Genomic DNA, 13883 nt, shown 5'->3' on the forward strand with positions numbered 1-13883 from the left:
TTTGTACCCACATCTTTCTCCATATTTCAAATAGTTTACTTAGGATCAGTCATGAGAAATGGGATTGCTGAGTCAAAGGGCGCATATGTTTTGAAGGCTCCAAACAAAATTGACCCCTGTGATCAGTTTGCCGCCCCCCAGGAAAGTCATGCCCATGTTCAGCCTGCCCTTCAGCAGTGCATGGGGGCTGAGATTTGGGGGAGGGGGGCTGGTTGCAAATTGCAGGGTCTGCCACGTTCTCTATTTACTGGCTCTCTTCCTCTGCTTCATTGGAGGAGGCGTCTCTAAGCGTCATGGACTAAATGCCCTCACCTTGATGTCTTTCTCAGGAGGAGGGGATGTGGAAAGAGCAAGAAGCCTCTAGGCGAGACCCTCCTGCCGAAAGTTCTTGCGCTGTCGCCGCCATCGGCACGCCGGAAGGCAGCCCCCCAGGTATCCCCAATTCCTTCTTTAGGAAGGTGCTAAGCTGGCCCCTCAGGCTGCCGTGGGGCCTGCTTCACCTTCCCCGGAGGCTGCTTAACTGGATTCAGGGACTCCTGCGTGCCGCCAGTCTGCATATCAGGGACAATGCTTACAACTACTGCTACACGTACGAGCTCCTGAGCCTCGGGCTGCCCCTGCTCTGGGTGTTCTCCGAGGTCCTGGCTTCCATGTACCGGGAGACCGAGGAGTCCCTCGAGGGCATCCGCGACTGGCTGCTCAGATGCTTCTCGGCCAAGCTGCACTGAAGCCCAGCCCCAAAGTGCCGTAACATTTCCCATGTAGATGGCAGCATGTGCAGCCAGCTCAGGTGCTGGCCAGGGAGCCCCACGCCCTTTAACCAGTTAGTTCAAAGCCAAAGAGTTTCCCATCGGCCACCTGCACCTGGCCTGGTCGCGGTGAACATCTGCTCCCGGCGCCCAGGCCAGCACGACATGAAGGATATTTTTTTATACCTTTGTACTTTTCTACCAAAGCGAGCCATATTTCTAGGTTTACATTTCAATTTTTAACTTTTAATAAGCCAAGAGAAAGCATCTTTTTCTATGAGTGTCAGTTTTTCTAGACACGGGTTTGACGTTTATAACTGGTATTACAAACCCTTTCCACGTTGTGGTCAGTTGTAATAGCTGCTGCCTGCAACATGAATGATTTGGGCTTCTATGTAAACCAAAACCAGTGCCTTTTGATTTATGTGCCTGGATACCACTTTTCAACAACGGACAGTTGTTTGCAACATGAAAGCATAATACTTTAGAAGAAAAAAATAGTAAGGACAGAAGAGAATTAAACCTACAGAAGCACATGGCAGTGTGTAGTCGCTTGTTATCTGTCCTCCCAGAGGGCGGAGGACTGTTTTGCTCACTTGTTTTGATGTAAAATAGTAGCGTAAAGGTTCCTCGCTCGACACCAAATCACAGCCAAATGACGTAGAACCACAGGGTTTTAAGCAGATTGCTACAAATATACATTTCCCTTCCCACTAATAAGCACGGCAGTGAAAGCCCATTGGCCCCTGACCACGTGGAGCTCCATCAAACTGACGCAGTGTTGAAGAGGAGTTATGTCAGCTGGTGGCATTTTAAGCCCTCCTTATGAGGTCCCCAGCCCAGGCTGCAGTCTGAGCCAAGGCCACTCAGGGCCCACAACCATGAGGCTGAGGGAAGAAACTGCCCTTTCACATAATGTCCTTTGAGACCGAGGGCATTTGTTAGCACCTCAGGGTATTATTTTTGGGAAGCGTGGCCTGCCCCGTGAGCATGGCTTGCAGATGTCCTGGCTTCTTAGCCGCTCGGCTGCCATGCATATTTGGTCAAACAGTCAGAAACCATTTATTTTCACGCCGTCCTAGCAAAGGAATGCGTCTGACCTCCAGGGGGAAGCTCCCCTGTGTCTTGACTGTCAGGGGAGGCTGGGAGTGGACGCTATTACTGACTCATGCAAAAGAAATACACCCTATTAAGGGCAAAACAGGCCTTGGGCCCACCTGCATTCTTCTCTCTGGGCATCTGGAAGAGGCCTCAGCTCTCCCGACTCCACTTGCCTGGACATGCACGGCTGCTGAGTCTGGGTGAACAGTGGAGATGGCTGATAGAGAAAGGCCTTCTGCAGTGTTCAGTGTATCTAGAGTGGCTGGGCCAGAGACGTCTCTCTGCGTGTTATACTAGAAAGATCCTCTAGGTTAAATAAGGATGGAGCCCGGTAGGTTAGGAGCCAGAGCTCTTGAGGCCTTTGAGATGCCAAGTTCTCTAGGGTGGGAAGAAGTGGGGAGGCATTTCTATAAACACTTCCCTAAGTCCTTGGGCAAATCAGGGGCATGGCTGCGGCCAAGGTCGTGGGAACTGGTGCCTCTGTCCTTGTTGGAACTGTTCTCGTCCTATGACTTGCATTGTGTTTTTCCAAATTTCTGCTGGTATTTTAATGTTCCGCATGGTAGGAGGAGCCCTTGATTCATTTTATGTTCGATTCTGAAAGTCACGACATAAACACATGCACAGCTGTGTCATTGTTATTCCCGTCACCTCAGGGCAGGGTGAGATGCTTTGTGGGATGCTCCATGAAGCCAGAGTTAGGATCTCTGAGAATGTCACTTTTGGCCGTAAGGAGACTGGTTTGAGTTACTCTGGCGAGACAGGGCGTGCCTGTCAGAAGCCTGAGATGTTTGTATGTTCTGAGGCTTTGAACCTTCCTGGTGGGGCAGCACCAAAACACAAAGGTGGATCCTGGGGGTGGATGTCTCTAAGCCTCCACAACACATTCAAGAATGAACGTGGGGCTCGAGAGTAAAATCGGGGCAGAGAGGATGTGGAGGGCTGTGGAGGACAGAGGAGTGTCGGCCAATTGCACGGATTCACTCTTGCAGATAAGTTGCTGCTCGCTGCCAGAAAGGTTCATCTGTCCTAAGCAAAAAGCCGTAACTTGTTTGGGGAAGTTTCTCTTTTTTTAATGGTTGCCTCGTTTTCAACTCCCGTGCTCTCTCGTGTTGCCTTGTGCCCCACCACTAAATTCTCTTTTCTGTCTCTCTCTTTCCAACCTCACACTGTGGCCGTCAGTTCATTTCAGCCTTCCGGTGCTACACCCACTTCTTGGCTGACACAATTCTGCTCTGAGGTGACTGGTTTTCTTGCCAAGTTTCAGAGAGTGGTACTAACCCCTGACCCGCTTTCCGTACCCCATGCCCCCGCCGTACCCCATGCCCCCGCCGTGGCCTTGGTTGTGCTAACTGCGAGTGTCTTGCATACTAATGGGTTCATTCAGTGGCATGGTTGGTGAACAGCATGGCGTGGTGCTCAGCTCGAAAGCCGTTTCTGATTCCATCCCTCTGAGCCAGCTGCCCGGTCCACCCCAAGCGCCCGCCCCGCCTCCCCTCTGCGCCCTGCGGCCTGTGTGCATGCTTTTCTGGTTGCACTTACAAAGCCCCTCACCTTCCTGGGAGGGTTAACCCTGAATGTGAGACAGTACCATAGAGAGGGCGCTTTACCTTTGAAAAGAACTCTTTCATCTCTCAGCCTCTGAAAAAGCACATGCATACCCGCATCTTCTTCAGTTGGTTCTAATAGAAAAAGGTTATCGATGAAAACCATAGGTGACTCTTTTTGGAAGGATTAAAATTAAAAAAAAAATCCTCCCAGGCTTCATCACAAGCTTGACCCAGACCCCGTATTTTGAACACACAATCACAATTTTCCTAGCAAATCCTTTCTCCACTGCAGCCTATACTTTGCCTCCAAGAGCTTTGCTGTGGCTCTTCTGATCGCTCTGGGCTCATAAAGCCCTGGATGATACAGAAGCTTCAGCCAGAGCAGTCATTGTCACAGACCAGGGATGCCTTTGAGAGATGACTCGGTTCGGCCCCAGGTCTGGAGCAGCGCATTTCAATGCCCCCACGACCCTTTAGCTCGAGCGGCAGGACACTCAGAGGGCTTTTAAAGAGAAACACCGCACCAAGTACAGTGGGGCTGCTGAAGGCCAGGCCTCGCAGTCTCGGGCTGCGGGTGGTGTGCGTCCTGCATGCGGCCCAGAGCCCTGCTGACCCTCGCCCGTCTGCACAGCCCCGCATGCTGCATGGCTCCCTCGTTGGTGCAGATCCTAGCCAGGACCCAGTCACCGTTCTTGTCTTATCTTCTCTTGCAGAGTCTCCCCCCTTTTTAGAATGTCAACCAAAGAGTGCCCTCCTCCCTCCAGCCTCCTCCTTAGCTAGCCTCCCCACCTCATCACCACGCATGTTTGTGACCTTTGGTAGTCATTACAGTGCCACATGGAACCCTGTATTTTGCACACGGCGGACAATGTTTAGCTTTATTTATGGTATTTGATGCTGTAAATGAAAATAAATATGGTTCTTTATAAAGCTCATTGTTTCCTCTCTTCTTTGCCATGGAAGCTGCTCAAACCTCAAACACAGGGGTTGGTTGAAGGGGTCAGCCTTCCCTAAACTGGAGGGGGGGGGGCCTTCACTTGTGGTGACATGGGACTCTCTGAGGCTGTGCTGGGTACTCTGAGAGGAAATATTACCCAGGGGTAGTATTTGGAAAATATCACCCAGGCTCCGGGGCCAGGCTTTCGGGGGCTCTTCCTTGAAAACTCATGGTGCTTTTCTGCTGTAGGTGCTGGGCATAGCTGGCTGAAGGTCGGAGTCACCTCAGCTGTCAGGAACAGGCTGTATTAACAGCTGCTTGCACCCATTTCCCACACACATACAAACAGTGGACCTGCAGGAGAGCTTTACTTGGGAACCTTGCTGTAACTTAGGTTCCCATGCGATAGAGGTTGGTCTTGAAAGTTTTGTGCTGGTCTAGCCGAGTGATGGGTGAAAGGTAAGGAGGAAGGACTGGACATTGGTTTCAGGATGGCAGTGAACGTGGCAGGTGTGTTCATCCAGATGCAGAGCCATTTGTGATGCTAAGAGACCCGCCTTGCCCCCAAAGACTCAGGTCACTCAGTGTCTTAGGCTGCAAGGCTCTGCCCACAGGGCCAGTCTGAGGACAGCACCATGGCAGGCTCTGGCCCAATTCCACTTGTCTTCAAGGGAAGGATTTGAAGTTTCACTCAACTAGTCTGGACAGTGTCAAAGAAATGTGGTCCTCACCCTCCCTAGGGTGGAATACGTCCCTTTGCCATGCTGGATGTGGCTGGGCTTCTGATGCTGGCATGAAAACCCATCTGTAAACTTCATGAGGGCCCTTGTATCTCTAAAGGGGCACTTCTGAGGCCCTGGGCCTCTGAGCCCAGTTGCTGTTGCCTGGAACTGCCTCCAGACCTGCCTGTGGTCATGACCAAGTGTCTGTACTCTTACCCAGGTGAGATACTCTTTCCCTTCCCTAAAAGGAAGGGTGTTAGGGACTGAAGTCAGGAGCTGGGTGAGACAAGTGACTCATTCCTTTATTCATTCATCTAGTCAAGTGTTTGTTGAATACCTACCATGCCCTAGGCATATTCTAGGTCCTAGAGATGCAGCAGTGAACCACACAAAATTCCTGCCCCTCCCTGCACCTTGGACTGCATGTGTCTCGGTGTTGTACTAGACTTGATTTGTTTTGTTTAGTTGTTCGTGCACACATTTGTTTACTCAACTAATAGATACTGAGCATCTACTGTGTGTTGGGAATATAGCAGGGAATGAAACAGACAAAACCCCTCATTCTCATGGAGCTTAGAGTTTGGTTTTGATTTTTGATCTGAGGTTGGGTTAAAACAACATTTTCCAAAGTGTGGCAACGGAACACTCGCTTCAAGAGGTGCTTTGTGAAAAAAGGGTTCCATGGTCACAGAGTCTGAGAAGCGTTTTTTTTGTTGTTGTTGTTTTGTGGTACGCGGGCCTCTCACTGTTGTGGCCTCTCCCGTTGAGGAGCACAGGCTCCGGACGCGCAGGCTCAGCGGCCATGGCTCACGGGCCTCACCGCTCCGCGGCACATGGGATCTTCCCGGAACAGGGCACGAACCCGTGTCCCCGGCATCGGCAGGCGGACTCTCAACCACTGCACCACCAGGGAAGCCCTGAGAAGCGTTTTATACTAATCATGCCAGTCCTCCCAAATCTTGGCGATCCACAAGATTCATTAGCATATTGAAGTCTGAGGAGTCCTCCAGTAAAGAAGCCTAATCAACTTTGCTCAAGTGGGCTTTCCCGTACCTCTTTGAAGTGAGTTTTTTGTTTGTTTGGGGGGAGTTTTTGTTTTGCATATTACATTCTACATAAGTGTTTGGTAGAATGTTCTTTATCCAAGAACACTGGATGGAAGAATTAAAATAAAAATGTAAATAATAGAATTAGATTTTAAATAGAATTAAGTACTGGTGAAATAATGGAGTAGTAACTTTCTAAACTTTAAAACCTCTGATGGAAAAAAATTACAGAGGAAAAACATGGCACAAATCTGACTTACAAACATTTAAAAAACTTAACATATAAAAATAAAAAGGAAAATATTCAACGGGCAGTCGGACTGGGGAAAAATCTGAATTCGATGTGATGACAAAGATGTTCACTGCTGTGGCATTTAGAAAGTTCCTGCAAAGCGATGGTCTCAGGTGCCTTGCACGTGATATTTGTTGATTAAAGACCCCATAATAAATGGGCAAAGGTTATGCATGGACAGTTCGCACTCGAGCAAATTTAAAAGAAAACACTTAAACAGCAAGCATTTCCAAAAATGTTCTAACTTGGCTTTCAAAGGAATGTGAATTAATTATGCTGCACCCACTGAATAAGTAAAGGAATAGTGAAGTAGATCGTAAGAAAAAAATACGAACTTAATCACTAGTATTAAGTGTAAAGTTAAATGGGGACCATCTTTTCTGGAAAGCAATATGGCAACAAGTATTATGACCCATAAAAGGGTTTCTGACCTCTTGGCCCAGTCATCACACCCCAGGAGTTGATCCTAAAGAAATAATCCAGCCAAAGAAAGAAAATCCCTGCAACCTGAATATTGAGTAGAGTAAGGGGGTCAAGCAAAGAGGGTGGGGGTGAGCCGTTCTCCTCTATTTCTGAGAACTCATTCACTTTCAGAGCTTTTTCTTTCATCCCTCCAATAAGTAAAAGAAGCAACTGCCACTTTCACTGCCCCAAGGCCACTGTTTCCACGGGGCCAAAGACTTTCTGTGCGGTCCCTCATTAGCTCTTCACCTCCTGGTGGCAACCTTGAGTTGGCACTGACATTAAAGTTCACTGATGCTAGAGGTGACCTAGAGCAGCATCTTCAACTGTTGAGGAGCCCAGGCCAGGAATCAGGTGCTGCTCTCAGGAGACCCTTGGCACAGGGGAAGGCCCTGGACTTGGCCGAAGACCGGCTTTGGCCCCAGGACTTCATATTGACTCAGAGGCACCGGGTGAGTCCCTTCTGTGGACGGGGCTAACCATGCCTCTGGCAGAGGGTTTGGGGAAGGCAGAGACAGTGAGCTGAGTGTGCCCAGCAAGAGCTCTTGCTGAGTTCTAGGGAGCACTTTCCTGGTTTCGTGCAGCAGCGAGTGCCCTGAGGGAGGCATTCTAGGTCAGCTGGGGCTCAGAGTCTGACGGGACATCTTCTGGTTGGGGACTAAACGGGTCTCGATTCACATGGAGGGGCAACATCTATTGTTTTCTAGTTTTCTGGTCCCCCAGCTCTCTTGAAGGTGACTGGTTATCTCCCTTTAGACACGCTGGCCTCAGCTTGAGCCGCTTCTCTCCTGCCACCTGCTAGCAGCACTTCAGTTTTGCTGTAGTGAGTGCCTGAGTCTCAGCACAGGGAGCCTCCTCTAGCTCTGGCTCGGGCTGCCTGCTCACCATCTCCACTTAGCTGTCTACTGAGAGTCTCCAACTTAGACGTCCACCCCCAACTCCTGATCTTCCCCTGAGACAGACACTACCCTTGGCCTTTGCAGTCTCTGGACACGGCAGTTCCGTGCTTCTTGTTGCTCAGCTCAGAGCCTTGGCTGGAGTCATTCTTGGCTCTTCTTTTCTTGGCCCCATGTCCAGTCCATCTGTGAATTCTAAGTACAGCCAGAGTCTGTCCACATCTCACCACCTCCATGCCACCGCCTGGCCCCAACCACTGTCATGTCTTCCTGTGTTATTCCGGTGACCTCCTCTAAGCTCTCCTTCTAGAGAGCTCTCCTTACTCCATTCAACCTATTTTCAACACAACAGCTAGAGGAATCTTGTTAGAACTTAAGTCTGAGCTCTCCTCTGCTCCAAACTCCAGCAGCTCCCCAGCTCACGTAGCGTGAAAGCCAAAGGCATACAGTGGGGACACCTGGTAAGTGCAGCCGGGCAGGACAGCCATGCCCCAGTATGGCAGGGTGGGCCTGAGGCCCAGGGCTACCTATCAATTTACTCATCGCCTGGAGACCCCCTAGAAACTGGCATTGCCAGTAGTACACTCTCAGAAGCCCCGGGATGGCAACTGTGCTGTCTTTAGGCACCTGTGCTTTTATCTTTTAAAGGGACATGCACTGTGAAGGACCTTGGTACTGGATAGACACATGTCCCTCCGAGCGCAATTAGGTGGAGGGAGCACCTGACACAGACCCCTTCCCAGGTCCCTCCTCCATCCTGCTGAGGGCTGTCAGTGTCCCCTCACTTATCACAGTCCACCTTGAAAGAGGGCGAGGAGATTGCACTATGCCTAGTATCCTGGACATCTGCCTATTTGCTCTCAGATACACTCCCTGCCCTTCCCCTGCTCTGCTCTGTAGCAGAGGGGTGTAACCCTTGCAGAAGACATTTCCCAGGCTCCCTTGCGAACTGGTTTCCTACTAAGTTTGACCATTAGGACGCGCGAGTGGGAGAGTGGAGGGTGGAATCGAGGGAGAAGCCAGGTTATTCCTCCTGTCCCTCTGCATCCTGGGCAGTGCTGTGTCTTTTTTGTGGTACCCGCCTCCTACTGCCTGGCCCTGGCCTCTGGACTCATAGCACCAGCTCCTTCCGGTGTCCCCCTAGCCAGTGGCTTCCTGCCATTACTCATCTCTGGGTTGCCTCACGTTCCCCATTTGGCTTTTCAGCTCATCCAATACCATCGTTATTAGTTTCCTATGTTAACTTTACTCTGTTGAACTCCCTGGCTTGGGTTCTATTTTCCTGACTGATAAACTTGGTTCCATTGCTCTTGTTAAACTTTTTTCTTCCAAGAGAACTGTGGGCAAGACAGCAGAGGGAACTTTTCCAAGCCCAGAGGCAAAAGTGGCTCTGGCAGTTAGGAGCTGTGTGACCTCGGACAAGTGAGATAGCACCTCTGAGCTTCGGTTTCCTAATCTGTAAAATGGGCTTAATGACTGTATATAGGACAACATGTTGTTTTGTTGTCTCCCTGGGTTCTGGGGGAGAGTGGAAGGGTCTCCAGACTTGGGGAGAAAACAGGAACAAGTTCACCAGCAGAAATGGGGCAAGGGTCCTCACGCTGACGCTGCAGCAGTGGCCTGGCCGTGAAAGAGCCTTGGGACTTGGCTGCTGGGGGTGGTGTGCGAGGACAGACATTTCCCCGGACACTGCCTGGCTCTGCCTGTGGAGTCTCATCTTTCACCAGGGAGCAGGCATCTGGCCAGAGCAACGGGAGGAGACTGAGATGCTCAGCTCTAAGCAGACCTCCTTCCCTCCAGGAGGCCAGGGCAGCTGCCCTGGGAGGGGCTGGATCGTTCTCAGCCCTGCCGCCATGCACCTCCTCCCCGGGCGGCCCCCAGCCCCACTGAATTCTCCCTACGAGCACAGATGACTTCAGGCAAAGTCTAGGACAAAGAGCAGCCGGGCCTGGGCGAGGAGGCACAGGTGAGCACACCGCACACCCAGGCCTCTGACCTGCGGCTGCCCACAGACACACTGCTCTGTGTCCAGGGCTGGCCGATCCAGCTCACTCTCGGGGTGGCCCTGCCTGGCCGAGTTACTGTCTGACTCCACGTCCTCCCACTCACACAATGAAGACCATCATACTGTCCTTTCAGGATGGGGGGGATGTTAGAGAAGATGAGTGCAAACTGCTAAAGAGACACGTGGGCCCTGGATGACGGGTTGGGGCTGCTTGTGTTATTGCCTTTAGATTACTTCCGTTACTAGTACTAGTACCACTAAAACTACCACTACGGGTCTGTGCCTGTGGCCAGGGATGCTCAGGGGAAGGCAGTGTCTGGAGGTAAGAGTTTGAGTGGAGAAATTTCCTCCTGGGGGGCGGCAGTGGACCTGAGACCCAGCAGTAGCCCGTGGCCTGGGCCTTGCGGGGGCAGAAGGAGGGGAGGAACATGTCCTCCTTGGGAGCTTTTTGCCTGGGCGAAGTGGTGACCGGAGGAGGCACCAGCTTCTTTTCCACAAAGTCTACACCTCCAGGTGCCCCTTGGCCCTCCACTGATATCCAGGCTCCACTGTCAGAGGCGCTGGCCCTGACCCTGCTCTACGGAGGGATCATCATTCAGCCACATCCCCAGCCCTCCAGAAGCCCAGGGAGCCAGCTGAGCCCTTACCCTGGTCCATCCCTCAGCCCTGCTGGCAAAGCCAGAACTCTCTAGGAGAGAGGGGGAAGGAGGAAAGCAGACCTGGGTTGTTCCTTGCAGGTTTGGGCTGGTCCCTGAGGTACAGGGGCCGTGGGTCTGTGACCAGCTGCAGGTAAGGGCCCGGAGCATGCTCACTTGTGCCTGCCCCAGGCCTGGCTGCTCTTTGTCCTAGACTTTGCCTGAAGTTATCTGTGCTCTTTTTTTTTCTTTTTTTAAATTTATTTTATTTTATTTTTGGCTGCATTGGGTCTTCGTTGCTGCGTGGGCTTTCTCTAGTTGCAGCGAGCGGGGGCTGCTCTTTGTTGCTGTGCACAGGCTTCTCACTGCGGTGCCTTCTCTTGTTGCGGAGCACGGGCTCTAGGCGCGCGGGCTTCAGTAATTGTGGCACATGGGCTTGGTAGTTGTGGCTCGCGGGCTTAGTTGCTCCGTGGCGTGTGGGATCTTCCCGGACCAGGGCTCGAACCCGTGTCCCCTGCGTCGGCAGACGGATTCTTAACCACTGAGCCACCAGGGAAGCCCTGTCTGTGCTCTTAAGAATTCAGTGGAGCTGCACAGCTCACCTCCACTGCCTGCAGCTGCCCGTCTGGCCAGGCTGCTCTCCACTCCCTCTCCCCTCTTCTCCACTGCGTGTGCTCAGCTGATAGGTCTCTTCCGGTTATCACAGCTGCCTCCTCACGGGTCTCCCTCTCTCCTCCTTGTGAGCCTTCCCGTCCGCCTTCCACTCTGCAACCAGAGCCGTCTTTCTGAGAGGCAAATCTGATCATGGCAACCCCCAGCTTCCAGTCCTTCACTGGTTGCTCCCAGAGCAAAACCTACCCTCCATTTCGCCATTCAAGGCCTTCCTGGTTTGATATCAAAGCAATCATTTCCCACTGGTTTGACCAGTTTCCCACTGGTTTTCCCCTTTCTGTACCCTTTTGCCCTCCAGTCGCATGGACTTATTTTCCGTTCCCATGCAGTTGGCAGTGCTTCCACTTTGCTCTTGCTCCCAGGGGTCTGCCACCTCTCCCTTCCCTGCTCAAATCCCATTCATCCTCAAGCCCCCTTAAAACGGTGCCTTCTACCCAAAGCCTTTATTGCATGGAAGTCAGACCTCCCTCCCCTCCCACCTCGTCTTGGCCTCACTCTTTGTGGTCTACCTGCTAATGCAGATATTTGTGAACAGACCTTCTTTCCCCTGTGGGGCAGAAGGAGACCCATGGCTGATTTATCTCCAAATCCCCTGCACAAGCCTGGCTCAGAGGAGGGCACAGTAGCTTCTGTTGACCCTATAAGTGTCTGTGCCCAGAGCTCACAGGCACATACACCTATACTCAGATATAAACCAGGTACAGAGCCAGGTCTCTGCTACAGCAATTCTGTGTAACAAGCCTCCCAAATCTTAGTAGCTTGTAACATCATTTTTCTTGCTCATGGGTCTGTGGGTTGGCTGAGTGGCTGTGCTTCAGGCTGCAGGTGTAAGGGTGACCTGGGCTCTCGTGGGATCGGCTAGACCATAGGTTGGCTCCAGATCTGTTTCATGGGCCCACAGTCGGGGACCTAGGCTGCTGAAGGGGCAGCAGCCATCTGGGACGAGCTCTTCTCATGGCCAACGAGCAGGAGTGTGAATGGACTAGCCAAACAGCAAGGCCATTGAAAGCCACTGCTCATGTCACACCCACTGATTTCCACTGGTCAAAGCAGGTCTCACCGCCAAGCCTCATGTCAGCTGAGCAGGGAAGCTCACCCCATCTACTCCAGTGGGAAGGACCGCAAGGTCATAGGACAAACAACAACTCTGTTATGGGGAGGAAGTGAAGAACTGGGGACGTATTCCAGTCCAAACTCCGAGAATAATGGCCACGTGCATTGCTGTCCATTTGTGGCTTCGTTGTGTTCACAGACATACAGACTGGTCCCCATCCTTTGACGAAATGTCCGACCCAGCGCTGGTGTCTTAACCTCTCTGTTCACCTGTTTTCTCAGCAGCAAAATGGGGATAATACTACTTTTCTTAGAAGCTTGTGTGAAATTTGGTAGACTTATTACATGTTAAGCACTTAAACAATCCTTGATAAAAGTACTCAATAAAAGTAAGCTGCTGCTATTATTATAACTACACAGTCGAGCATCCAATTATAATACCTGCTCCCCAAATGCTCCTCCTCCGTCCGCAGCCACACTAATGCAAAAGGGTGCATACATGTCCTCACAGCAAGCAGGCACTGTACCAGGGCTTGCAAACTGGCAAACCACTGGCTGCATCTGGCTGTAGATGTGTTTCGTTGGACCTGTACAGTGTTTTAAAATGTGAGGCATTGCACATAAAAATCAACATTTCTCGAGTTACCTTTGCAGATGATAAATAAAGAGTAGATAAGATCTCCCAGAAAGAGTGTGTGAGGTGAGAAAAATGAGAGGACCCAGGTAGAAGCATGAAGACCCCAGGACTTAAGGGTTGGCTAGAAGTCGGGATGGCTGAGATGGAACGGCCAGCTAGGCAGGGAGAGTAAGCGTCCCTGGGAGCAGGGAGGGCTCAGAGGGCAAGAGCTGCAGGAGGACCCCAAAGCCTTGTGAATTGGATTTAGCAACGGCAAGGAGGGCACTAGGGACTTTGTTGGGGGCAGTTTGGGTAGTGGAGACATAGGCAGGATTATAGGGGATTGAGGAGTGAGTGATGGGAGGTGAGGAAGTGGAGAAAGTGAGTGCAGCAAACTCTTCCCAGAAGATTGGCTGGGAAGGAGGAAGAAGAGTTGGCTGGGTAGTGGGGGGAGGGGGGAAACTGGGATTAAAAATGGTCTTAAAACCGGAGAGGTTTCAGCATATGTTAATACTGATGGAAAAGATCCAGTAGACAAAGAATTAATGACACAGGGAAGAGGAGATAATGGTCCTTGGGGGTGGGGGTGGGGGGGGTGTAGGAGGAGCCAAGTTCAAGTGCAATGTCAGCCTTAGAGAGGAGAAAGGACTCCTACCCCACTGTGACCAGAGAGGGGGTCGCAGAGCCAGTTAGTGGCCAAGAGGGATCTGGGACTTGGGCTGCCTGTCTTGCTCATTTATTCATTCACTGATTCACTGATTCATTGAACAGGTATTTATTATTGAGCGTCTCCTCTTCACCAGGCACCATTCTAGCAAGAAATGAAAGAGGCGAAAATCACTGCTTTTATTCTAGGCATGGGAGAGAAATAACAAACAAAATAAATGGGAAAAGTGTATCGTTTATTAGAAGGTGCGATGTGCTATGAATAAAAATAAAGAGGAAAGGAAAGCGCTGAGGGTGTGGGTTGCAGTTTGAGGAGGATGGTCAGGGTCACCTCCTTGAGAAGGCGACAGCTGGCCAAAGGTTTGAAGGAGGCGGGTGAGCGAGCCCTGCCCTCTGGGGGCAGCGTCTCCAAGGAAGAGGCAAGAGCCTCTGAGCCGGGGCTGAGATGGCGGGGGGGGGGGGGAGGGGGGGGGGGTGGCGT

At 51.4% G+C, this 13883-nt stretch overlaps 1 protein-coding gene across 6 annotated transcripts in view; it reads left to right on the forward strand.

Moving 5' to 3' along the window:
* Positions 1-13883, forward strand: part of MICAL2 (microtubule associated monooxygenase, calponin and LIM domain containing 2) — a 173129-nt gene that overhangs the window by 89610 nt on the left and 69636 nt on the right. For 2 of the 6 annotated variants that reach the window (XM_055091527.1, XM_055091528.1), the window contains exon 24: positions 330-432. In XM_055091527.1, the coding sequence (XP_054947502.1) occupies positions 330-432 (103 nt within the window). Of the gene's footprint in view, positions 1-329; positions 4310-13883 lie in introns of those variants that run through there. The other 4 variants (XM_028500952.2, XM_028500953.2, XM_055091526.1 and 1 more) reach the window with 4 other exon arrangements.

This window comes from Physeter macrocephalus, chromosome 16, assembly GCF_002837175.3.
Source record: "Physeter macrocephalus isolate SW-GA chromosome 16, ASM283717v5, whole genome shotgun sequence".
NCBI classification, from domain to species: domain Eukaryota; kingdom Metazoa; phylum Chordata; class Mammalia; order Artiodactyla; family Physeteridae; genus Physeter; species Physeter macrocephalus.